At 41.8% G+C, this 26,806-nt stretch overlaps 1 protein-coding gene across 1 annotated transcript; it reads left to right on the top strand.

The window, feature by feature from the left end:
* On the top strand, positions 1-26,396 carry LOC309586661 (trifunctional purine biosynthetic protein adenosine-3-like; the record flags this gene model as incomplete). Its single annotated transcript, XM_082303941.1, has 22 exons — positions 1-76; positions 1,826-1,974; positions 2,776-2,871; positions 3,526-3,700; positions 5,260-5,371; positions 5,844-5,903; positions 6,743-6,868; positions 7,554-7,641; positions 8,832-8,917; positions 9,375-9,543; positions 11,667-11,898; positions 12,034-12,128; positions 12,863-12,972; positions 15,017-15,215; positions 15,789-16,040; positions 16,333-16,485; positions 17,757-17,963; positions 21,645-21,788; positions 22,115-22,245; positions 24,179-24,320; positions 25,541-25,656; positions 26,130-26,396. The coding sequence occupies exons 2-22, from the start codon at positions 1,830-1,832 to the stop codon at positions 26,394-26,396; spliced, it is 3,105 nt and encodes a 1,034-aa protein (XP_082160067.1). The 5' UTR covers positions 1-76; positions 1,826-1,829.
* Positions 26,397-26,806: the final 410 nt, after the last annotated feature.

Genomic DNA, 26,806 nt, shown 5'->3' with positions numbered 1-26,806 from the left:
GAGCTGAAGGAAGAACTCAAATCCGTCTGGAGGATTCCTCAGCCTTTTGTGAGGACGAACGGCAGGGTCTGACACGGTAAGAGACGGTGATTGAAGTGAGATGTCCCTCTCTACAGCCTTTCCTCTAGGACCAACTGTCTTGCCAGTTTTCTTTTCTTCCAGCACGCTTTTGAATTGCTTTGCAAAAAATGTCTTTAGTGTCCTCACTATGATGTGGAATGGAAATGTGCATATTTTCCACAGGGTAGGAGACACTGCTTGGTTTCACTCTCTTCCCAGTCAGGAACTTTAATTTATTCTGCCTTAGAAAACTTCAGTGAATTGTGAAATTATGTTTAAGGGAAAAAATAATTTTGCTTTTAAAAACACTTTGCTTTTTATTAATAACAGTTGGACCGTAGTGCCTAATGAAGCTTTGTAGAGAGCACGTTGATGTCTTCATTAGAGACAGAGCAGTTGTAGCCCTTTACTTTTAAGTTCACAGCAACTTCCTACTGACTCCAGAATTATTTATCAAGCAGTGACAAAAGGAAAGACAAAGTCTGACATATTGGATAGTTACACAGTATAAAGTCTTAGAAAAGTCTTTTGCAAGGAAATCAGTCTGGCGATTGATAGAGCATTAAGCATATGCTCTGTGTTCATACGCCTAGAGCACAATACCGAAAATTAAAATTAGTCTCTTGGATAATCCACAGCAGTCTGTAATCCCCAGGGACAGGCTGCTGGAAGTACTTACATTGTACTTGGACAATTTAATAATTATGAAAATATATATAGTTAAACTTTATTTTGTTGATATTAGGTTAAGTCATCTTAATACTGTCTCAGGAACTCGAAACATGGTTATTGATTTATCACAGTTCTATGAACATCTTTTCCGGAATATTACACCTCAGTGTCACCATTTAGTTCTGTTTGCCTTTGGAAGCTATGTAATGAACTCAGACCAATGGTTCTGATTTCTTGGGAAAAGACTGCTGACATGTTGCTTGCAAAGCTGGTGTTTTATGGTATCTTTAATTTATTATCTATTTCTTGGGTAAGGACTGGTTTATGCCATTAGCATCTTCCTTAAAGGTCATGTTTTGGGGTGTTTTTTCTTTCTGACATTTGTCTACATTCAGCACATACGGAAAAATTAAGTTTGCAGATGTGACCTACGTTGAGTATGATAATATTTCTGAAATAAATCAAAACTAATTTGCCTAGAAATATTATTGAGGAACTGTTTTAAATGTCAGTGTGCTAGTGAAATTAACAGTTGTTCTTTTATTGAGCATGCTGTTCTGCTGAAGTTACCCTCTTAGCAATTGTCAAAGTATAAAATCTGTTCTGAAAACTGTCTTTGCCATTTATTACCGAGGATGTTTACACTCATGAAAGTTGCTAGATTGACCCCAGTGTTCAGTTTGAAATATATTTATCTGGTAAGTTACCTAAAGCATTTGTATGAAACTTTCTGTCCTGTCCTGTGTAGTTGTGCAAAGGACTTGATGAGACCTAGTCATGACAAGATTATTTCAGCCTGGATACTTAAGAGTCCTCTCTTAATCTTATCTATATAGAAACAAGTGGAAAAAATTCTCAGTGATTTCATTGTTGTCAGTATTTAAACCAAATGTGAATGATGCATCCATCCAGTGACACTACTGGTACAGTCACGTTGTTCCGATGTCTTATGGATACCTTTCTAATATGAACTCAATTGCTATTACTTACCAACTATAAGTGAGAAATACAATTTCTCTATTTTTGCTTATTTTTACATGGATTTGTGAAATAAATAGATAGTACTATATATGATGATTCTGAGTTTCCACAGGTTAATGGCTGATCGGGTGCTTGTGATTGGCAGTGGAGGGAGAGAGCATGCACTGGCCTGGAAGTTGGCCCAGTCCCCCCATGTAAAACATGTCTTTGTTGCTCCAGGAAATGCAGGAACAGCTGACAATGGAAAAATTTCAAATTCAGGTAAAAAGGGGGAAAAAATAGAATATTGTGCCAAGTAATCAGTAATATGGGTGTTGGAACTGAAACAGAACTGACCACTCTTGTGTTCAGTCAGTAGGAGATAACAATTATTCTTTCCTTTTGCTGGTACCACAAATTATTTAAGGCACATATGTATTTTTTTCTGTATGTTTTGTGTCTGAATTTTAGAATGCCTAGTAAAACATCATAATATATCTATTTTTAGCTTAGCTTCTTAAGATAGTGAGCCTTACATGAGACTGTGTATTTCTACACCTCATCTCTTTCCTCTTTCCTGTTATGCTTGAATTCACTTAGCAATTTCAGCAAAATGTTACAGAGGAATAGAAGGCTCAAAGTTATTAACTTCTGGATAGAAACTTCTCTGGTGTTTGCCCAGGCTACTCAGCTAAATTTAGCTACATCATGCACTGCCATTGAGTAAATCTTTGCTCAGATGTTGGAATTGAGTTTCCTTATGAACTTACAGTTTTATTTTTTAAAGTTTTTATTCTGTTATGATGAGCAGCTTTTAAAACTTTATATTGATTACATATAGGAAATAAAATACATTTAGTAAGTTAGCAGATGTATATTAAAAACAGTAGTGCAAATTGGAAATGTTCACTGTTACTTCTGGACTCTGTTATTATCATATTGTTTGTTTTACTTTGCCCTTCATGGGCTGTTTCGTTATTTTAATCATACTTCTTAGGGAGATGGAACAATGACATTCTCATCTCACATCTCTTAATTAGGCTTTACAGTGGTAACTTAATTAAATTTCCTTTTCCTTTTCAGCTGTATTAGTGAGCAATCACACTATTGTTACCCAGTTCTGCAAAGATCATAACATTGGACTTGTGTTAGTTGGACAAGAAGCTCTTTTGGCAGCTGGTAAGGCTGAAATAAAATAACTTGACAGTAAAAATCAGCACCTTGAATTCTGCTTTAAAATGACCTCTTTCGGATCTTAGAGGACACACTCAATTAAACTGAAGAGCAAGAAAATATGGATTATCTTGTAAATGTAAATTGTAGTCACTTAAAACATTTGGCTTCGTAGCTGTATGCTGCTTTTTGCATGTTAGAAATCAGCAGGGGAAATCATTCAGGATCAAGAATCAGTAATGGTTACAAGTACTCCTGTGTCTTCTACTCTGCTTTCCTTTATATAAGGAATTTTCTTGCAATAGTCCTAACATTGTTGCTGTATGCAACAGTACCCAGACCATCACATACATTTATTGTAATGTGCAGTAAGATCTCCGTGTCCTAAATAGTGAACAGAAGTACCAGACAGTCCTAACACAAGTCATGGGGTGGTAACTGTCACAGTGCTTAATAATGTAAAGAGCTAAAGACCTCTTAAAACTAAATGATGGAACAGGTCATTGCATATGCAGAACCTTATTTTAAGGATGAATTAGCTGTCTGAGACAAGGAAAAGTGTAACAGACTGCCGGAATGGTTATGTGGCTTTCCTTTTGTCAAAATAACTTGATGTTTCCAAAGAGGTGACTTGGTTCTTTTGCTATTTTTGATAATTAGGGATTGTTGATGACTTGAGAGCAGCAGGAGTTAGGTGTTTTGGACCATCTGCAAAAGCAGCCCAGCTGGCATCCAACACCAGTTTTGCCAAAGCCTTTCTGGATCGACATGGGATCCCAACAGCAAGATGGAAAGCCTTCACCAATCCCCAGGAAGCTTGTAGGTTTATTATCAGGTAAATATTTTTATACTGGAAACTCCTCTGTCAAGTTATCTATTAATTTGGCCTTCACCCATGATAGTTACCCAGAACTAGGTTCTTCTCAAATAGCTACTGAATGAATTAGTTTTGTAATTAGAGACAGATGGTGAAGGTGCAGGGAACTTAAAGAGGTTGATTTTTCTATTCACAGATCACAGCTCTTTGATCAGCTTCTTCAGGATGCTAGTTAGCCATTTAAAAGACACAAACATTGTGGCAGAGAAAAATATTTCAATGATTTTTTCCATAAGGGTAAGAATAATTTCTACACAGACAGATACCAGCAAAATGCTATCTGTGGAGTGATTTGGGAGGGACTGGTTAAATACTCATAACTAAAGGAGGATACTCTTATTTCTTCAAGGCTAGCATCTCTCTTACACGGAGAGAGAAATGTAACTGCATATCTCTGCAATTGCTTTAGGCGGTAACGCCTCTGAAGTCACTGGGGATCCTTTGGGAGAGTAACTTACCGCTGTGGTTATTTTGGTCCAGTCTCACAGCAGCTGCTGTGTTCAGCTACACTGGTCTGTGGCTGTGTGTTGGTTTCATGGACTTCTTGTCTTTCCTGTCATGTGCTACATGTATAATCTAGTGGAACTTTTTTTTTTTTTCTTATAAAAACAACCTTTTCACTGACTTTGCTCTGTAACAGCATTTAGTCTGTATTACTGCCACGCAGAGAAACAGGCCAACAACTTTTATGTCTGTAAGCATGCATAAGAGCCAGGGGAGCACACTGAGGTGTGGAGAAAGGGAGCTTTGTGTGAGTGTGCTTTGGCTGCTTGTATAAATCTAGGGTTGAGATTTATCCTAATATAAATCATACTGTGGAGAGGAGGAATAAGATGTTGTTTCAGAAAACAGGCTAGTAGTGTGTAGAATCAGCTCTTCGAAAGGGATATTTTATTTGACTGTCCACAAGCCCGAGAGAGGTGAATGGATAAAGCGTAGTTAAAATTTGTTAACGTTATGCTGTTTTGTTCTTCTTTTTCTTCTAGATTTAGTTTGTTTTTAAGAGTAAGTGGAACAATTCTGGGGATACAATGTTAATACACTAGTTCTAACACGTCCTTTACATGCAAGACCTAACTCAGCCTTAACCTTACAGCCCTAAAGAGAACTTCTGTAGTGGTTTATAGGATTATGTACTATAATCTGGTGTTATGAAAATATAAATCATCATCTTTCCAAACCTATGACAGGAATAAAATAGTAACCCAACTCAGGGAAAAGAGGAAGAAACTGCGAGGTGTCAAAGCTCAGTGACTTGTCCAAGGATATACATTGAGTTGGTGTCAGAACCAACAACAGAACTCATGGATTTCTGGTCCACAGTCCTGTACTGAGGGCTATAAGAGCCCATTCACCTCCATGACAGGATGGGCTAGCAGGAAATGTGTTCTTCTGAAGTGTTATTCTTCAACCATTCAGGAAAGAAAGGAAGAACATGGGAGGCATTCAGCTTAAAAATAATAATTTCTCTGGATGCAGTAGGGATGCCTGAATCTCACTTTTGCTTTCATTTAAAGCACAGACTTTCCTGCACGAGTTGTACGGGCAAGGGGCCCTGCTGCTAGAAAAGAAGTGACTATTGCAGCCAGCAAAGAGGAAGCCTGCAGAGCTGTCCAAGAGATTATGCAGGTGGATAAATCTTTAATTAATCAGTGGGAATCCAATTCTTAATGTTCTGTAGCCTGTGAGTTTGTAATTTCGGCCACAGGAAGCAAGTTTTTCAGGAGAAACTTGCCCATTTGACTGAGGAATTTCTCTGGGTATCATCCTCAAATTCCTCATGTTTGCCCCAGACAGTGGGCAGCGAGCAGGGCTTTGTAGAGTTTGTGACTGAACTCTCGTTCCAGCACTGAGTCCTGCTGCCCTGTCCCTCCAACTTTTTCATGTTTCATCCGCTCCCAAGGTCTGATAAGGTGCATTTCAATGTATCTATCTTCCTTATCTCCAAATGAGATTCTGTTAGCTTTGCTCAACATACCAGAATTCAAGCAAGCCGGTACTTTTCATATACATAGTTTTTTCTGTTAAAAGAAAAAAAAAAAAAGGAGGATTTTGCTAGTAGATGTTATGTTTGCTAACTGGAGAAATTTTTTTTGTACAGGACAGAATGTTTGGAGAGATGGTTGTTATTGAAGAACTTCTTCAAGGAGAAGAACTTTCTGTATGTGATCGATGGTGTGGTTGTGTGCTTTTATTCTTTGGCTTTATTGCTATGCTCTGTGCATACACACACAAGTTTATTGTTTCAAATATTTTTTTTGTTTTATTTGCACTTACATAAATAAATATGCAATCTAAGCAATTGGATGTCATACTAATCAATGTATGTTGTCAGTAGAATTTTCTTCTACATTAGCCATAAAATTGCAATTATGGTGATCTTTTTAGGCAGAAAATGATCTTTTTTTCCTAAGATGACCTAAAACATGTTTGTATGGACTTTGCCTTAGTAATTCTCATTACATCAATAATTTTATGCTAATATCTAGTGCCTATTTTAGCACTTGCCTTACCATGGATTACTACTCAGTGGCAGGATGAAACCGAAGCATGCATATTATATGCCACATGAAAACTGAAAAATGAGTTCTTTGTGCAAGGTTTGCCCTGCACTGAGAATACCTCACACTTATTCAGGCCCCAGAACTTCAAACACACACGTTTAACTAGAAACATCTGAATAATTCTGTCAAGTCAATGAAGACTATTCACATGCCTTAAGGTAAGCATATGGCCATGTGACTGATAGGTCAAGATCTAATTCATCAGAAGGGAATTGTTACAAGGGCCACCATTTCTCTTCATTATTTAAAAATGAGAAAGCTCAATGAATCCTTCATGTCAGTGGGCTTGCAGCAGAATAAGTGGATCCTATTGCTTTCTGTCTTTGATTCCTAAATTTTCCTGGCAGAACTGAGCCTCAGGCTGTGACCAGCAGTGTTAACTTCCTTTAGGACAGGACATTGTCACTGTTTCTGTGTTGTGTGTGTCTCTTAACAGTGCTTGTGCTTCACGGATGGTGTCACTGTTGCCTCTATGCCCCCAGCCCAGGCCCACAAACGATTATTGGATGGTGACCAGGGTCCAAACACTGGAGGGATGGGAGCCTATTGCCCAGTTCCTCAGGTACAGCCGTCCTCCTCCTCAGCCTGCAATAAGGCTGATCCCATCTGTGGTTAATATATCTCCGTCAGGGCTTAATCTTGTTTCTATCACATAGACCAGATTTCTTCTCGAATTGATTGACGCTTTGCTTGTGTAAGCGCAATACAGGGCTCAAACTTTAGTAATCATTCTTCAGGATATAATGAGCCAGTGTTCTGAGGAATGGTCTCTCTTTTACCTTTTCTATTATTCCTAAACTTGGCGTTTCTCTGCTCCGATTAGCATCGCTTGAAATGTCCCTGCAAAATTTCCAGCATGCCTGGAGTCTTTCTGTCTTGAACATAAACCTTGTGTTTCTTGTTGATTCTTAAAGCTGACTGCATTGCTCTGAATATGCTTATTATTAGTGTGTTTTTCTCTAAGTACAGAAACAATCATCTTACTGTGTACAGCCCAGGTTGCCAGTGTCTCAAGCCTCCTTAAAATTGGCCTTCTAAAGAAAGAACGAAACAAAAAATCTTGGGAGACAGAGGATCAGCGTATCTGTCCTTCAGGCAGCAGCACCCTGATGGAAGGACTGCACTGGCTGGGGGTGGGAGGGTAGAAAACATAGCTGAGGCATTTACTCACCCCAGTCCTTCCAGGTGCTATGAGTTAGTCCAGCAAGTGTCATCACTGTCTCAATCAGTTTGGTGTTGATCGTCAGGTTCCAGAAGTTCTTCTAGAGAAAATCAATGATGCTATCCTTCAACATGTTGTTGATAGTATGAGACAAGAAGGAACAGCATATGTAGGTAAGTAAGCATTCAACTGAAAAACAAGGTAAAGTCATATCGAGATGATTAGTTTTATTGTTAGGGATTGTTTTTCATTTCCAAATAATATTTGCTTTAACAAAAAATGTTTTTTTTTCATGCAGTATTAAGCCTCACCGGTTTGGCTTTTAGCTTTTCTTTTGGAGAGAACTTTCATCTTTTCTCTGTAAAACATACTGTATTTTTATTAAATATTTTGTATTTAAAGAGTTGCAACCAGACTTTCTGTAGTTCAAGGTATAACATATACCTAAGTACAGTTGTATTGTTCACTCCTATATACAGCAATGTAAGTTTTCTTAAGATCTTTGTCCTAAGGCTGTTTTGAAAAAGGAAGGTGATGCTCACAGATGTCACTTAATGCCAATGGCTGCTTTTGGTGCCAAAGACTGTCAAGATCACATACGTGTAAAGAGCTGGGTTCCAGTCTGCGATGTATTCTCTGCTATTTGGTAACTTTTTTTCAATGCCCAAATCCACAGTAAAAACGTAGTGGGTGTTCAGCATTTTCAGGATGATGCTGGAGGACCTGATGCTTTGTGGGGTTTAAATTTTCACACTTGTTGTTCTCTGGGGATTGGTTTTCTGATTACACAATGAAAGGCCTGCTTTGGATCACCACATGCGTATATGTGTGTTGAGTAGAAATCACAGCATGCTAACTTCAATAAGTTTTTGTTTGTTCTTGTTTGTTAGTGGCAGTAGTGAATTTTGGTTTGCTATTTTTGCCTGAAATACAGAGTTTTACGTCTATATTTACGCATAACAATAGTGCACTTAATGGTAAGAAAATCACAATGTCTGCGTAATGAATGGGGGTTTATGGGAACTGTTTTTTTTCATCCTGTCACTTCCTTCTGATCGCTGAATGCCTGCAATTAGAGGGCTGTAGCAGAAGGTGGAACTTCACTTTCTGATGCAGGGAGGTTGCTTTCTGTTGTATTTGGTCTAAAATGTGGTGCAATGTTCCCCAAGTTGTTGCTAGCCACTTTGTTGGCTATTGTGGAATTATTATGAGTTGTATGTAACTGCTTGCAGAATCCCTGCTCCTAATTCCTTACGGTTTGCAGAAATGTTTCCCACATTCCAAAATACTGTGTTGCATTTAAAAAAGTTCTTGAAAAATAAATGTTTAAATTCGTTTGCTTGGCTGTGTTCTTTCTGTTCAGGTGTGCTGCAAACAGGTTTAATGCTTACCAAAGATGGTGTGAAAATTTTAAACTTTAAATGTCAGTTTGGCGACCCTCAGTGCCAGGTGAGTGAAAGATACCAGAAACTTAAATATGCTTAGGGAAATGTACTTTATATATTTGGATTTATGTCTTCTTCCCCTGAACATGCAGATCTGAATGAATGTTTAGACAATTAAAATTTTAACTAGTCAGCCTCTGTGAATTGTTAGTTAAAGAATTTAAGTTAAAGAGCTGTTGCTCAGATTTTGTTTTTCTGGATAGAAGCAGACTGGGAGGGGCCTAAATTCATGTTCCTTCTACATAATCTCACATCTCATGTTGTAAATTTCTGCCTGTTACAAAGAGATTCTGCAAATTAATGCTCACCTCTCGTTTCCAAATCTACTGGTATAGGGAAATACAGTATTTTCTGTTCGGCAGGTGCAGATTTTACTCTATGAATTGAATTTTCCCTAAGTTCAATTTCAACAAGTCAGCAAAATAAGAATTAACTTCTATCACTATGAAAATTTTCTGCAGGTAATTCTTCCACTGCTTAAAAACGATTTTTATGAAGTGATTCAAGCAACAATTGATGGCAAACTGTGCAGCTTCATGCCAGCCTGGTCAGAAAATAGTACAGCTGTGTGTGTGGTCATGGCAAGTCCAGGATACCCAGGAGACTACGACAAAGGCATGGAGGTAACAGGTAACTTCAGTAGGTTGTTTACTCTTTAATTTTAGCCTGGTACTTCAGTAAGCTTGCGTTTACCTCTTCTCCCAGAGAGCTGTACTGCTTTCCTCCATCGTACCCCTCACACTCATCAGAATCTGCCTTCATCGGTCACTCCTTGTCCTTGTGGAAGGGATAGCTGTTCAGTAAGATCGTTTAACTGGAATGTGTGCCTGTCCAAAGCAGCACAGGGGCTAAATGATTAAAATTACATCATTCTATGAAGCTGTGGCTGGTTGCTAAGATAAGAAGGTGATGGGGCACTATGTCCTCCTGGAACAACTCTGATGCATCCATGTGGAGTACTTCCACAAACTGTACAGGCAACATGGACCACAGTGTTGTCAGCACATGACTGCTTACTGCTAGTTTTGCTCCCTTGCTGGGAGGTCACTTTATCTTGGCTAATGCCTGACCAGTGATAAGGGTGAGACTTGAGGACCCGTGGCCTTTAAAATAGGAACAGTTCATGCCTCCACCATCAGCTTGGTGCCTTCCCTTGTGCCAGCCAGCCAGCTCGTTACTGTGTAATACTAATAAGGACCTCTTCACAGGGCTCAAAGGGTTTTTGGGAAGCTGGGCATGCAGGCCTTAGATCAATACTCATTTTCTGTGTTACAATTCTTGTGGTTTAATATTAAGATTAAAATTTAAAAAAATGTTTAAAATCAGAGGGAACTGTTGCAGAACTATTTCTTTCCCCCTCAGCCAGTCCAACGCTATACCTTGTGTAAAGCAACCCAGACAACTGATCTTATGTCAAGGCCACCTTATTTTTGTCAGAACTCCGGTTACCCTGCATCACCTAGGGAGGAGGTCATGTTATATTGCTTTTTCCCTTGTCAAGTTTTCTGCTGTCATGTTCTCCTTGCCCACCCTCCTCTTTCAGTTCACTCACTGTATTTATTTTGTTTTGCCAGTGATATTCTGGGAAACTCTGCATTTCTGTAACTGTAAAAATCCAAACCATGTAACTGAATGAATTCCTTTGCTAATGAGCTGCCTTTCATTAGTCAGACTCAGGAACTTCTTAACTTTTTTTTCAAGTTGGTATTCATACCTTTAGGAGTGAGGTTGTATGAACACACTTCTTGTTAATCACAAAAAAGACAGTCAAAAAAATGAAATTCAATTCATTCTTTTATTATTGTACTCCAACCCCTGGAGTTGTGTGGGTTTTATTAGTTTTTTTCCTATTTTCCACATTGATTCCCACATTTTAATGGCTTTAATAAACATTTTACTCTGGAGTATTTGCTGAAACATGATGGAAAGGAGTTAGGTTTCCATTGCAGCAAGGCCAGCAGGGACTCAGCTTTGACCTTGTCAGGGCAGTGCTTGTGGTAACGTAACACACTGCACTTTCAGCAAGTATAAAGGTCCCTTTTACTTGTTTATAAAATCTGTCTGGCTGACAGCAAGGGGGAAACTGTTTTGTTTCGCTTTTTCCAAGTGATGGCAGCAGTTCCTCCTCTTCCCTTATCTTCTCCTCAAAATATGAATCTAAAAATCCCCTCGGCAATTTTGCTTTTCTCTAACAGGAAAATACAGGGAAGGAAATTAAAAGAACAAAATATGTAATTTGTTTTAGCTATTGGACAGCCACCTGCAGGTGTTTGTAGAGCATTGGTTCCAGGTGTGGTAGGGAATTGTGTGGAGTGCGCACAGCAGAATAGCGAGGGGAGTGCTCAGGTACCATTAACATTAATGGTTTAATGCCAGGGAGAGGAGAGAATCCAAGCAGTAAACTTCTACGAATTGTGATTTCACACAGGAAAGCCCTGCACAAATTATTCACAATTACGATATTCAGCACAGCTTTGCCCTGGCACAGCCTAGTTATACGTCCTGTTGTGGCTCCTGGATCCCGATTTCTGTTCCTGTGTGATCTGTGTCCTCACTGGACGTCTCAGAAGGGAGTCTTAGGGCCAGTGGAGGGGGATACCCTTCAGTGGTAATGCTGTTTTTTGGAAGAAAGGTAAGGTGGGAAGCGTTATTGTTGTTCTCCCTTGCCTGAAGAAAGGACTTCAATCTTCACTGCTTTGCCAACATAGTATGTATGTGATTTAAAATACTCAGAGTTCCTTTTGCTTTTGTAGGGCTGCTGCAAGCCAAAGAGTTAGGGCTGGAGGTGTTCCATGCTGGCACAACACTGAAGGATGGCAGAGTGGTGACAAGTGGTGGCAGAGTCCTCTCCATTACTGCTGTTAAGGAGGACCTGATGAAAGCACTGGGAGAAGCCAACAGGGGTGTAGCGGCCATACGTTTCAAGGGTGCCACTTACAGGAAGGACATTGGCCATCGGGGTATACGGCTTCTCAAACAGTCTCTGTATGTAAGCAAAGGCACTAGCAGAAATAGATGCTAGTCCAAAGTTTTGTATCTGTTGTTCCCATTTGTGTGATGAATGATGGTCTATGCAGAAAATGTTACTACTCCTGCTAGCATGTCCTTTACTCTCCGCAGGGGTCTAATATACAAAGAGAGACATGTGGAAGCTGTAACAAGTGATGTTTTGTTTCATCAGCTGGAAACATCAGTTGTAAGTGGTAAGAGATCAGGTAAGATTGGGAACAATCTTTGAACTTCCTCAGTATATTCAATGCAGCAGAACTGTTTTTCCACAGGAGGTGAGCAATGTGTTCTTGGCATTGAAATTGAGCTTGAGAAACTGGGCTGAGGTCACCGTGAAGAAAGAAAATTCTTATTTCTTTCTCATCACTCCTCTTTTGCTTAATTAAAAATAGTTGGCTTAACATGGGAATGATTGCACTTTTCAAGATTAGTCTAGTGAAGGGAATAACTCCTGGATTAATGGAATGGTTTTGTATGACACTGGACAGAAGTGATCCTACCAGCTGTATATATGAGTACAACATCCAAACAGTTATTAGGGTGTGGCTAACAATCACTGAACTTGTTGTTTTCCCTTCAGACTATATTCTTTACTCTTAGCAGTGATCTACTGAGGAAAATTTACTGTTGATTTTTTTTCCCCTTAGAAAAAAGTAGCTGCATAAAGAAAAAAGGCAAGCTGTTAACAGTTTGGTAAAATGTTTAACCTTTGCTATACACAATCCATAGGTCACAAATACAGAATAATAAGGATCTATTTACAACACCCATGAAATATGTGACTTTGGGGTCCATGCTTCATAAAGCTGTGCATGTTTCTGTCAGTGGACACAGTGCTGTCTTCTCCAAGAAATCATAATTTGCAGTACTTGCCTTGATGAGTGTTTTGGGTCTTTTTATTTCCCTTAAAAATGATCCTTGACATATTTGTGCTTGGCAGGCATTCATTCAGAAGTAGGAGGCTTTGCTGGTTTCTTTGACTTAAAAGCATCTGGTTATGATGATCCTATCTTGGTATCTCAAACTAAAGGCCTTGGACCTAAACTACAGGTAACTTGCAACTTGACTGTAGCGAAGCTTATGTTATCGTCTCCCAAGACTGTTTTAAATGCCACAGCCAGTTGCACCATCTGCACCCTTCTGAGCATTATAAATACACCTCAAGGCCACTGGAGCGGTCATTTCAACTTCGTAGATCATCTTTTGAGAAGGACCTGTGCATATGTCATTGAGAATGTGGAAGTTCTGGATATTTTGTGATTAAATGATAATAAACCAAAACATTTAGCTGGGCACTTGAGGAACTAAGAACCAGAATTTCTACTATAAAACAGAGGATCCATTGGCTTTGAGAAAGATCAGTTCAGAGAGGAACTGGTGCGGTGAAGTGCTGAAATGATAACTGTCAGACTTGGCTTAATAAATTGTATGCAGAGAGGTAGCATGATTGCTGCTGTCAGGGCACTGGGGAAAAGAAGGATGGAGGAGATTATAAACATTAAAGAGGAAGAGAAGCCAATAGATAAAGAATGCTAATTACACAAGAACACATAGAATAAGTTGAGCCAGGAATATATTTATATAGTGAATCAGAAAAAGGCTTTCAACTATCAGAGGAGTGGAGGTCTGAAGCTGCCTTTCACTGATCAAGCACAGCAACTTAACTTGTTTCAAGCTGTTGTTTGTACCTTTAGTAATGGGACGATATGATGTGGCTTCCTGCAGCAGCAGGAGACTGAACATAATAATCCAGAAGGTCTTTTGCAGTCGTACATTCTTGGACACCTCTGAGCATGAAAAAGTGATTGGTGCTGGCTCTTGTGAGTCTTTGTTCCAACTGCTTGGCAGAGAGACATTCCCAACTGTATTTACACAGACTGTTCCCAAGACTCTTCCTTGGCCAAAAAAAGTTGGCCAATGCCTATAGGAATTGTTACTAGATCAGTGGGAGGGAGATGTTATAATGCAACAAAGGACATGGGATGACTGGTTTCCATAGCACTTCTAAATCCACCAGCCAGTGAAAGAAGTCAGGCTTGTAATACAAACTCAGACTTTGTTTAGGTGCTGGTCTTTTACCACTTTGAAGCCAGTGATAGTATTTATCTGCATTTTTCCCTTGCCCATCTTTCTGCACTGAGCTTTTCTGCACTGGTAGACCTACACTGATAGAGCTGTGTCAGTAAAACGTGGCTACATTGGAAATTTATCCATACATATGCAATCTTTGTCCTGTTTCAGACCCTGAAGTGTTAAGTGACAGAGGTGAATTCCACTGTGTGAGCTGGTGCTGTGCATCTATATCAGCAGTTGGCACAAGTGGAACCGCTCTGGTGTATCCCTGACAGTGTAGAAACCTCTGCTCGTAATAAAGTAGTGTAAATGTTGCTGCTTTGTAGAAGCCATGGTGTCTGAATCAGGTTTCATTACTTCTAGGATGCAAACACTTTGATAACTTTTTAAAAATCCAATAGCAGTCTTCCTGAGGGAAATACTATTGCTTTGTGAAAGACCTGTCTTTCAAGAGAGCCTACAGACCAGGCCCACATTGTTGTCTGTGACATGAGATAGCTGAGATCAAAAGACTCCTTGGGGAGCGTGGGAGTGAAGAATCTCATTCCCTGTGGACTTGGAGAAGAAGAAGAAAACTACTTAATAAATTGTTTCAGTTTTGCTGTGTAGCCCGGTGAAATTAGTAAGCAAAAGTAAAGCAGAACACACAGTGATGTTTGAGCAACCCAATCTTATTTTTGGAAATTGCTAGGAAGTCCTGTAGGTTGAATATCCTGCAAATTTGTAATTGCTTTTATTCTGGATTTGACATAATATTCCAAAAAGCAAATAAACAACCCAAAATGACAATTTCTGGGTAGCTGGAGCTAGAATTTGAATTAATGTTTCAAAAAACAAAATAGATTTTTTTCCTTGCAAGAAAATGAGCTGTTTTTTCTTGATTTAAACTAGATGATATACCAGATTATCTTCTGCATGTGTGTTCTATTGTGATTCTTTTCAGGGAAAAGAAGATTTCTGCTTATTTGACTGATTAATATCTGCGTTTTGCATATTTCTTGTCACCACTGCTGTTTTGCAGATCGCACAAGTGTGTAAGAGGCATGACACCATAGGTCAGGACCTGGTTGCCGTGTGTGCCAATGCCATCCTGGCTCAAGGAGCAGAGCCTCTCTTCTTCCTCAGTTATTTTGCCTGTGGCAAACTTGATGTTGAAGTGACTGAAACAATCAAAGAAGGAATAGCTGAAGCTTGCAGAAATGCAGGATGTGCTTTCCTGGGTATGAACACTCCTCTTCTTTGAGATTTGAAGCTTCTAATGTTGAAATGATCACTAGTGAACTAGACTTTGTAGGCAGAGGCAGTATGTGGCATTAGAACAGTTGGTTTCTGTTTGGTGGAAAAAACAATGAAGAATTTGGGCTTAAACTCCTCCTTATCTCTAAAGTGGGTCAGCACAGAGGGATGATTTTTACTATTCATGCATTTGGATCCTGATTCTTGCTTATTTATCCTTGCACAAAGGAGAGCAAAACTGCCTGCCTCACATTCTTGAAGTGTTAATACGTTTTCATTCCCTCTCTGGTATTCAGTCATAGCAGGAAGGTGCCAGATAAATAGCATGAAATGGAAAAAAAAAATTCTTCTTTCATTGACTTCATGAAGCTTTGTTTTGTTGGAAGTCTTGAGGTGAGGTAAGAAACCAAGAAGGATTTTTAAAATATATCTGAATACGCTGCTTAGGCTTCATGTCTCTGCAACTATCCTGGATACACTGCTTATTTTAGGAGATGCTGAAGTTAACAATAAAAAATGTTTACAGCTAGTGCTGACTGCTTTCTGTCCCCACTTAGGCAGGGAGATGGCTGAGGTGATTGGCATGTATTCTTCTGGAGAGTATGACCTGGCTGGCTTTGTGGTTGGTGCAGTGGAGCGAGGGCAGATGCTTCTGGGGCTGCAGAGAGCTGATGAGGAGGATGTGCTTATTGGACTGGCCTCTTCTGGGATTCACGGCCGTGGCTTTAGCATCATAAGGAAGATTCTCTTAATGTCCTCCTTACACTACTCCTCACCAGCGCCTGGCAGTTGTGGTGACAAGACTCTAGGTACGATATCTTTCTTCTCAAAAACAAACCTGCAAATGAATGGTGTTTAGACATTTTCATAACTAGGTGCTGCCAAGAGTTGTTTACTTCAGGATGGGTTCGGGTTAATCAGTCTTTGGGGTAGGTATGTGGGCTTGCGTCCACAGTTTTGGAAGAGTGGGCCAGCACTTCTTGCTGCTTCCCAAGGTTGTCTGCCACAAAGAGCAGAAGCAAACCTGTTCAGAAAAGCATTCCTACTAAACACCTAATGACCTTTTAAACAAATTGATTGAGTTGACCCTTTCGTTTGCAGGAGATATATTGCTAACCCCAGCAAAAATGTACAGTCCATCTTTGCTGCCTGTCCTTCGCTCAGGGCACGTGAAGGCTTTTGCCTTCATTGCTGAGGAGGGGTTGCTGGAAGGCATCTCCAGAATCCTGCCAGAACATGTCAGCGCTGTCCTAGGTAAATATCAAAGATGATTGTTTCTGTTTGACAAAATTTACATACAGCATGGACTTGACTTTTCAGCTTCAGTTATGACCCGAAGCCAATGCTTTTCCAAAGAGCCTACCAAAAACATTCCTATTTCAAGTAAGCATCAGCTGATGAGCACCACTGTCTCATTGGAGAAGGAAAATTTAAGGAGAGTTTGAAGGCAGCTCATCTCTAGGAGAAAAGGGATTTGAGAAGATTGTGTGTTTTGCAAGACACCTCTCCATACTAAACATTTTAACCAAACCTGAAGCTTATGGAGAGAACTGATTTGCATTATTTGCTCCACTGTATGTGTGCACACACACACACACACACACACTTAATGCAATTTTATGGTAGGTGGTAGCTTCCTCGTAACAGATTAGCATTTGACATCTGTAAGTAAGGTAGAACTTTTTCTGTGTAAGCCAAAATTGGGCGAAGTATTCATAAGTTCAAAATATTAAAGAAAACCATATTCATGTGAGTCCAAAAATATTGTGGGGACGTGGAGGGGAGAAGGAAGATGTCTGTATGTCTGTCTGTATTTCTCTAGAATGAAATTAGAAAGGGAAGAAATAAACCCAGCTTACTGATGTGGTGCCCAGCTTGCTTGCCAGTACCTGGAACCACAGACAAGATAACAAGCCCAAGGGATTGTTAGTTTTCTAAAATGGAGTCAAGATAGCAAGTTTGCACCATCAGGCTTTCCAGAGACAGCCTAAGGCCATGTCTGTGTGAGCAGGGTCACTGTGAAAGCCCATGCATACTTCCCATCCATGTGTAGACTGCTCAGCCCTGTTCCAGTCTGCCCATCAACACACCTAAGTATACACTCTTATATAATTATTGATTCTCTGAAACAGAAAACCGGATCTGCTTAAGTAGCCCAAAAAAGCCAGAAGATGATTTGTCCCACAGCTCCTTTGTCTCTTATGGAAGAGATGTAAGTAATCTGTAGCTTTGTCCTTCTGGCTGATGAGGGATGAATACATTTTAATTCGCCATCATTTCCTACATGTTCTCATTAGAAAGCCTAGAGAAGACTTGGCTCACACAAATCATAACTAGAAACCTCTAGCTAAGCAGCACCTATAAACTTGACTGGAAGTTGGGTCAGTGTCCTCCTTGGACAGTATTCTTAAAATAGCAAGAATTAGTCTCTATCAGCTCTTGTAATATACCACTGTCATTGTATATAATAAAAGATGGGGAGCAAACATTTGTGCTGACCATATAAAAATTTCAATCATTTTCAGATGCTCTCAGGTGGAAGATTCCTGAAATCTTTTGCTGGCTTTACAAAGAGGGAAACCTCTCTGAGGAGGAGATGGCTCAGACCTTTAATTGTGGGATCGGTGCAGTCTTGGTTGTGCAGAAGGACCTGGCTCAGCATGTTCTCAAGGACGTACAGAGACATGAGGAAGCTTGGCTGATTGGGAAGGTTGTTGCCCCTTGTCACACAGGTTAGCAGGTGTCCTAGTGGGAAATGAAGACACTCACAAGAATTAAACAGAGTATGGTTTGATTCAAAGTGTAACAGATTCATCTGTCTCACTTCAGAGGGGTTTTCAGTTTAGGATGCGCTATTTAATTTTTAAGTTGATACAGCGTAAGTTGTTTTAGCATGTGATTCTGTGAAGCACTGAGCATCTCCTAGAAGGTACTAGTTATCCTCAGTTCTATAGGCACTGAGGAGACTTGTTACTGCAAAGTTTGTGTAGTTCATATCTTTTTCCTGTTAATTTCACTAGGCTGGAGGCTACTTGACTCCTTCACATCTAGATTTTATTACTAAATACAGTGAGAAATGAATGACTTGTTTTCAGAGTGACAGTACTTGAATAGTGTCTTACCAAGGTACCTGCTTGAGACTCAAGTACAGCCCTCTGATGACTGCAAGGACTCAAAACATTATTTAGTTGATTATACTTTACCACAATCGCAGTAATCAACGCACCTCTTTTCCAACCCCTTCCCAACTCACGTGGATCCTGTGTAAAGACTGAAGATAGGCCACAGATGTGTACAGTCATATAGAATCATAGAATAGTTGGAAGGGACCTTTAAAGGTCATCTAGTCCAATCCCCCTGCAGTGAGCAGGGACATCTTCAACTACATCAGGTTGCTCAGAGCCCCGTCCAGCCTGTCTCTGAATGTTTTCAGAGATGGGGCATCTACCACCTCTCTGGGCAAACTGTTCCAGGGTTTCACCGTCCTAATTGCAAAAAATTTCTTCCTTGTGTCTAGTCTAAATCTACCCTCTTTTAGTTTAAAGCCATTATCCCTTGTCCTGTTGCAACAGGCCCTGCTAAAAAGTTTGTCCCCATCTTTCTTATAGGCCCCCGTTAAGTACTAAAAGGTTGCAATAAGGTTTCCCCGGAGCTTTCTCTTCTCCAGGCTGAACACCCCCAGCTCTCTCAGAGGTGTTCCATCCTTCTGATCATTTTTGTGGTATCCTCTGGACCCTCTTCAACAAGTCCATGTCTTTCCTGTGCTGAGGGCTCCAGAGCTGGAGGCAGCACTCCAGGTGGGGTCTCACCAGAGCAGAGTAGGGAGGCAGAATCACCTCCCTCCACCTGCTGGCCACACTTCTTTTGATGCAGCCCAGGATACGGTTGGCTTTCTGGGCTGCAAGTGCACACTGCCGGCTCATGTCCAGCTTTTCATCTACCAGTACCCCCAAGTCCTTTTCTGCAGGGCTGCTCTCAATCCCTTCATCCCCCAGCCTGTATTGATATTGGGGGTTGCCACGACCTAGGTGCAGGACCCTGCACTTGGCCTTCTTGAACCTCATGAGGTTCATATGGGCCCACTTTTTGAGCTTGTCCAGGTCCCTCTGGATGGCATCCCATCCCTCAGGCATGTCAGCCACACCACTCGGCTTGCTGTCATCTGCAGACTTGCTGAGGGTACACTCGACCCCACTGTCTATGTCATTGATGAAGATATTAAATAGTACTGGTCCCAATACGGACCCCTGAGGGACACCACTTGTCACCGATCTCCATCTGAACATTGAGCCGTTGACTACTCCCCTCTGGATGTGACTATCCAACCAATTCCTCATCCACTGAACAGTCTACCCATCAAATCCATATCTCTCCAATTTGAAGGGAAGGATGTTGTAGGGGACCATGTCAAAGGCCTTACAGAATTCCAGGTAGATGACATCCGTAGCTCTTCCCTTGTCCACTGATGTAGTCACTCCATCATAGAAGGCCACTCGGTTGATCAGGCAGGACTTGCCCTTGGTGAAGCTGTGCTGGCTGTCTCGAATCACCTCCTTGTCCTCCATGTGCCTTAGCATAGCTTCTAGGAGGATCTGTGCCATGATGTTCCCAGGCACAGAGGTGAGGCTGACAGGTTGGTAGTTCCCAGGGTCCTCCTTTCAACCCTCTTTAAAAATGGGTGCAATGTTTCCCTTTTTCCAGTCACCAGGGACTTTACCTGACTGCCATGACTTTTCAAATATCATAAAGACTGGCCTGGCAACTACATCAGCCAGTTCCCTCAGGACTCTGGGACGCATCTCGTCAGGTCCCATAGATTTATGTACGTTCACGTTCCTCAAGTGGTCATGAACCTGATCTTCTCTTACAGTGGGAGGGACCTTGCTCCCCCAGTCCCTGTCTTGCGGTCCATCCACTCGAGAGGTGTGGGAAGAGAGATTGCCAGTGAAGACTGAGGCAAAGAAGTTGTTGAATACTTGTTGAAGCCTTGTCCGTTGCTACCAGTTTGCCAGTCTTGCTCATCAGGGCGGGAATGTTTCCTTTGACCTTCCTTTTCTGGCTGCCATACCTGTAGAAGCCCTTCTTATTATTCTTTGCATCCCTTGCCAAGTTCAGCTCCCGCTGTGCCTTGGCTTTCCTGACCACATCCCTGCCCAACCGGGCAGCGTCCCTATACTCTTCCCAGGATACCTGTCTCTTCTTCCACTGCCTGTGCATTTCCTTCTTGCCCTTTAGGTTGACCAGCAGGTCTTGACTCATCCATGCCAGTCTTTTGCCTTCCTTTCCTGATTTCTTACACCTGGGTATCGAGAGCTCTTGCGGTCCATGGAAAACATCCTTAAAGATCTGCCAGCTCTGTTCTGCTCCTTTGTCCCTGAGGACAGTTTCCCAGGAGGTCCTATTGACTAACTCCTTGAAGAGCTGGAATTTTGCTTTCCTAAAATTCAGGGTCCTGACTTTACTCTTCACCTGACCCATATCCCTCAGGACTGTGAACTCCACCAGTGCATGATCACTGCAGCCCAGGCTGCCTCCTATCTTGACATCACTGATTAGCTCACTTGTATTGGTGACTAACAGGTCCAGTATCGCATCCCCTCTGGTAAGCCTGGCTATTACCTGGCTTCAGAAGTTATCCTCAATGTATTCCAGGAGTCTCCTGGATTGCCTATAGCTCGCTGTGCTACTTTTCCAGCAGATGTTGGATTCTTACCCATAAGCTTTCAACCGGCTCGTGGCTATTCTTCAGAGACAGCTCTTCACACTCTGTCCGTTTCTTGATGTAGAGGGCAACATCTGCACCCCTCCCTCCTTGCCTGTCCCTTCTGAACAGCCTGTAGCCATCAATAGCGGCACTCCAGTCATGGGATTTGTCCCATCAAGTTTCAGTAATGGCAACTAGGTCGTAGCTTTCTAGCAGCACGGTGGCTTCCAACTCCTCCTGTTTGTGATGTTATGTGTGATTATATGTGCTGGTAAGTCTCCATTCTGGTATGTCCATTGCTTGACATACAGCAAGACATGAGCCAAAATCCCTGTGGAAGCCAAACATCTTAGGAAGCAGTTTGGGCAGCCAAAATGCAACCTCAGCTCTGTCAGCATCATCTATAGTTTAATTTTGCAACACGAGAGAAAGAGGAAGACAGGTGTAAAAGATGGGGATAATCCTTGAAAAGACTATGCCATACCTAGGCCTTTGGGGACAATTCTGCAAGTAACACGAGAGATCAGTGCAACTAGCATGAGTTGGTTTAAGTAACGTATGTTTTTGTAGTTCAGTTAGTGCTAGCATAAATTAATTTCTGATAAGTTTTTCTCTTCGTTGAAACTGATGATTAGTAAAGTATACGAAGTAAATTTAAATGGAAAAGTAAAATCTAAGGTATTTTAACTTTTTTCTCACATATTTGGAGGAGGTTCTCACATCAAAGTCGAGAATCTTCTTGAAGCTCTGCAGCTGAGCAGCCCCCAGCTTCTGCTGAATAACACTGTTGTTGAGAGTCAACACCAACCCAGAAAGAACAAAGTTAAAGTGGCTGTTCTCATCTCTGGAACAGGTGAGCTTTCATTTATCATCACACAGAGAAATGTCCTTACAAAGGAGAGGCTGAATTCAGCCCTGATACAAGTGCATCCACCTTGTCTTTTTTTTTCAGTGGAGTCTATGGAGCCTTCTAAAAGCAAGGCTGCATTTTGGCTGGAAGTCAAGGTGTGTTGTACTGCTTAAGAAATGAGCTTTATTAGTGCACAAATTCTTTAGTCCTCTTCTGTTTGTGCAGTTGTTGAAAACAAGATTTTTGTTAGATAAACAGGACTGAGAGCCAATTCTCAGTGACATAGATGCTCATCTATTTCACAAATGTGTTCTCTGTCTTCATTTGAGGCACAAACCTTGCTGCGCTCATCAGTTACGCAAAAGAGCCAGGCAGCTGTGCTCAAGTTGTTCTTGTCATCTCCAACAAGTCTGGTGTGGAAGAACTACGAAATGCAGCCCGGGCTGGAATTCCCACCAGGGTAAAGACACACGTTTCTTTTCCTTTTTATCACCAACTCACAGCTACTGAATCTGTAGGTCTTTATGAAATGCTTGGTAAGAGTTCACGTTTCACTTTTCTTTAAAACTTTTACCTGGATAAGTAGACATAGCACAAAGCTGTCAAAGTTATCAGTAGAGGCAGAGCTGAAAGCTGTATGGACGGTGCTCAGTGGAGACTCTGAGTGGCTTTCCCATCTCTTCAGTGAGTGCTACAGTCCAGAGTTAGGAAGGGACTTAAAATTGCAAGTGCTTTGATGATTTGAGTCTGAGACTGTAGGCCATGCAGCTTCAAGCTTTAACTGAAATCAGTAAGACTTCAGGCTCTGTGAAATACACAGAATCATAGAATCACTTAGGTTGGAAAAGACCCTTAAGATCATTGAGTCCAATCGTAAACCTAACACTGCCAAGTCCACCACTAAACCATGTCCCTAAGCGCCACATCTACACATCTTCTAAATACCTCCAGGGATGGGGACTCAACCACTTCCCTGGGCAGCCTGTTCCAGTGCCTGACTGCCCTTTCGGTGAAGAAATATTTCTTAATATCGTACCTAAACCTCCCCTGGCGCAACTTGAGGCCGTTTCCTCTCGTCCTGTCACTCGTTACTAGGGAGAAGAGACCAACCCCCACCTCGCTACAACCTCCTTTCAGGTAGTTGTAGAGAGCGATAAGGTCTTCCCTCAGCCTCCTTTTCTCCGGGCTAAACAACCCCAGTCCCCTCAGCTGCTCGTCGTAAGACTTGCGCTCTAGACCCTTCACCAACTTCGTTGCTCTTCTTTGGATGCTCTCCAGCACTAACATAAGCATGTTGTCTCCTTGGCTCATCCCTTCTTAGAAAGATCTTTGTCTCATGTTGTGCTCAGTCACTTTCAGCAGCACCGTGCAAGCCTCTTCTCCTACCTGTGGTCAGTAGAGTAGCACTGTGTTATGGAAACTTTCATTGGTTTGTTTCATACGACAAAAAAATACAGAAAGAGAGTAACATCATGTCATCATATTTGTCAAAGTATAGAACATGGCTTTTGAAAACATTCAACAACTTGGGACTTCAAATGCAGCTCATCAGGAACTCTTCCTTCTAACATTTAGTGATTTTGAGCAGTTATCATATTTGTACAGCTACACACAGATGGGAATAAATACTGCTAGAGGGTCTCCATGCATTAAAGAGTTTTCGGCAAGCTTCCTCAATAGCTGAGTTGGATTCATGTTACTTTTTTTCTGGCAGTGTAAAGACTCATCTCTGGGGAAAAAAAGTTATGTCAAAATTAATTCACATTTTCATAGGCAAGAGCATGACAGCTTTGTTAGCCCCTTATTTGAATGTCTTCATGCACAGAGTCAGGAATCAACACTTACCTTGGGAGCTGGAGCTGAGAGCTGCAGTAGAAATAGAACAAGACTTGACTCCTCCCCTTCCACAGAATGTCTGGCCAGTTTCTTCTCTTTTTACATAAATTCGTGATTTTCAGTAAGCAACTATAGACTAACTGGTGGCGATGTTGTTGATGAGTCATTACTATTTTTACGTTAGTCTTTGGCTAGACGTTCTGGAGTAAGAGGTCGGTATCTTCTGATATGCCCCCCCTTATTTCCCTCTACACCACATCACCCACGTTTCTCTTTTCACAGTTGGCTTCTCTTTGTGCAGATTTTCTACACATCCTAGAAAGTATCCTGTGTGAAACAGCCAGTGATAACTAGCAAGTGATTGGGGTGTTCCCAGGAATGTTTGTATGAATGTGAAAAATCACAAATATCCTGAATAATATACGAACTTACAACTTTTAAATCCTTGAATGTCCTGGAGTGAATCCATTTTGCTTTCTCTTTGTTGCCCAAGTAGCTGCTCTCACCACAATAAGCTATTTCCTTGATATAGCTTTTGATCTGTTTTAATGTTTTAGGTGATTGATCATAAGTTATATGGGAGTCGCTCTGAATTTGACAGCACGATTGACCGAGTTCTTGAAGAATTTGCTGTTGAGCTAATATGTCTTTCAGGATTTATGAGAATTTTGTCCAGTCCTTTTCTCAGAAAATGGAAAGGTAAGAAATTGTAACTGTAAAAGAGAAATTAAAATATGGATGCTTGGTCTCACCAGAATTACACAGTCATAGTTCTTAGTCGTTTGGTTAAATCTCCCACAGCCTTGCTGACACTGAGGATTGCATGTAAATCGGTGGGGCTGCCCTATGCTTCTATTCATTCTGGCCAGTGGGACAGTGCTGGGATTCTGACTGTGCATTGGCAGAGAAACGCCTTGTGCTGGCATAATGAGTGACAGAGGGGCAAAATCAGGGTCACGGAGTTGGTCTGTCTGCCTTCCTGCTGGGAAGGAGAAATGCCTGTGGAGCAGGCAGGAGTTTGGTTCTGTCTGCAGTAAAGGACAGGTAGCAGAACTGTGTCATTTCTCAAGGAGCTGTGCTGGGGAGTTGTGCTGAACATACTGCTTGCAGCTGAAACTCAGAAAAAAATGGGAAGGAGACTGATTTCTCGATGCCTCTCCCTCCTGTGCTGCCCTGAGGGCCGCACAGTGTAGCAGCAATCTGTACTGTGTGCTGGAAATAGAGCCATTGCAGACCCCTGAGCGAGTGGGGCTCTGCTGTGTGGCAGAGCTTTCTTTAGACGCGCTCCAGGCCAGCGAAGGGGGGAACGTACACTCCTCTTTCCTCTTGGCTCTGGGCGCCAAGCGCCAGCTCCCGAGGCCTGGCTCAGAAGTTACTCACTCACTATGCAGATTGCACTGGGACAGGCTCCTTTGGGAATGACGTTTCTTATAAAACTCACTTCTGTCTGTGCAATGGCTCTGCATCAGGCTGCAGAGCAAAGTCCACTTCCAAACCCCTCATCTGCAGCATGAGGGCTGGTCACCTGGGAGGGGAGAGGCTTATGACTCCGTCTGTCCATCCACAGATGCAAAAGCAAAGGAGGTCCTTGGCCTTAACTGAAACCTGCTTGCCTGGCTACTGCCAAAGCCTGCACACCATCACCTCTGCTCCTGGAAGAGCAGTAGTTCCTCCGATCAGAGCAGCGCTTCCTCACGTTTCCTTAGAGATCGTAGCACCACGTATATGTTTTGCTTTTTAACCTGAATCTGAACACGCCCTGTTACATTCTGACTGCAGCCGAGACCATTTAAACGGCTGAGTGGTGCTCAATGCTGTTCTTTTGAACTGATGATCTCGTCTCACTTTTATTTTTAAAGGAAATTCTGTTCAAATTGATTTTTCTTTTCTCTTTTTTCTCCTCTCACACTGATGCCCAGGGAAAATTTTGAATGCTTCCCCATCACTTTTCCCACCAATCAAGGCTGGAAATGCCCATCAGCAAGCCCTGCAAAGTGGATTCAAAGTCACAGGCTGCACTGTGCATTTTGTCCTGGTAAGTGTCCTCTTGCCTAACATTGAGTAAGTCATGAAAAGGAATTTGTTTTTTCTTTTCTTTCTGAAGGCAGAAACAAGAAGAGGTAACAGGAATGTGTGGAAATCTTGGGATTGTTACCAGTAAAACCAGGAAGATGTGAGGGTTACATTGCATTTGTGGTTTCTTGAGGTCTTGTCTTCTTCCTTCATATTATGGTTTTTTCTTCGGTTTCTCCTGCCCTCAGCAAACTGCCCTCTGAATCTTCTAGCCCACGTCTCTCTCCCTGCTGCACCCCCTCATGTAATGTAGGTACCCCTAATGGAGCTTGTAAGCCTCTCCAGGTGTACTTTCACGCTCCTGCACACAACTACAGATGGGCTCACTGAGCTCCCTCATGAGACTTTCTCTGCACCATCCGCATTGTCCATAACCTTCCTGAGACTGTTTGTTAACCAGCCTCTTCTGAAAGACTGCCAATATCCCCATTTTAGGAGGAATCTAGTCCGAAAGCAGTGATCCACCAGGAGCCGGTATCTGTGAAGGCAGACGACACTGAGGAGACACTGTCAGAAAGGGTTAAAGAAGCCGAATGCCGGGCTTTTCCCGTCGCCCTGCAGCTGGTGGCCAGTGGAGCCGTGCAGTTAGGAGCTGATGGTAAAACCTACTGGAAACAAGAGAGCCAAAGTCTCTGTCTTCAAAAGGAGACGTGCATGTCCTCTCTCGTGGCTCTGGAGCCTCAAGAAAACAATGTGGTGTAGCCAGGTTAATGAGCGGCTTGCTCTCTGCTCGTCTTTCCCCCCTCCTCCCTGCCCTCGATGTGCTTCTCTTTGACTGCAGGCGTATCAGTGTCACAGGTTTCCATTCTGAGCTGTGATCCTTCTCCCTTAGCTTGCAGCTTTAGTTACACTCCTTTTGCAACATTGGCAGTGGAAGCCAAGCTATCATTTCAGATTTTAAATTTCTTTGTTCTGTTTTTTTCATCTGTAAAGGAGATACTGTCTTACAAATCAAAGAGGGGGCTTAAGCTGTGAAAATGGTCTAGCGCTTCAGAGGGAAATTCATTCTTCTGAGGGATCGGTTTTTGTTGGCTGCATCATGTTGCAGAGCACCAAGAGCTTCACAAAGCAACCGTGAACACGAACCATGGTGCTGCAAGAGGGTGACCAGC

The sequence above is a fragment of the Platalea leucorodia genome (assembly GCF_965183815.1).
Source record: "Platalea leucorodia genome assembly, chromosome: 2".
In the NCBI taxonomy this organism is placed as follows: domain Eukaryota; kingdom Metazoa; phylum Chordata; class Aves; order Pelecaniformes; family Threskiornithidae; genus Platalea; species Platalea leucorodia.
Note: the sequence above shows the minus strand (reverse complement) of the source record. Positions and strands in the feature narration are given on the sequence as shown.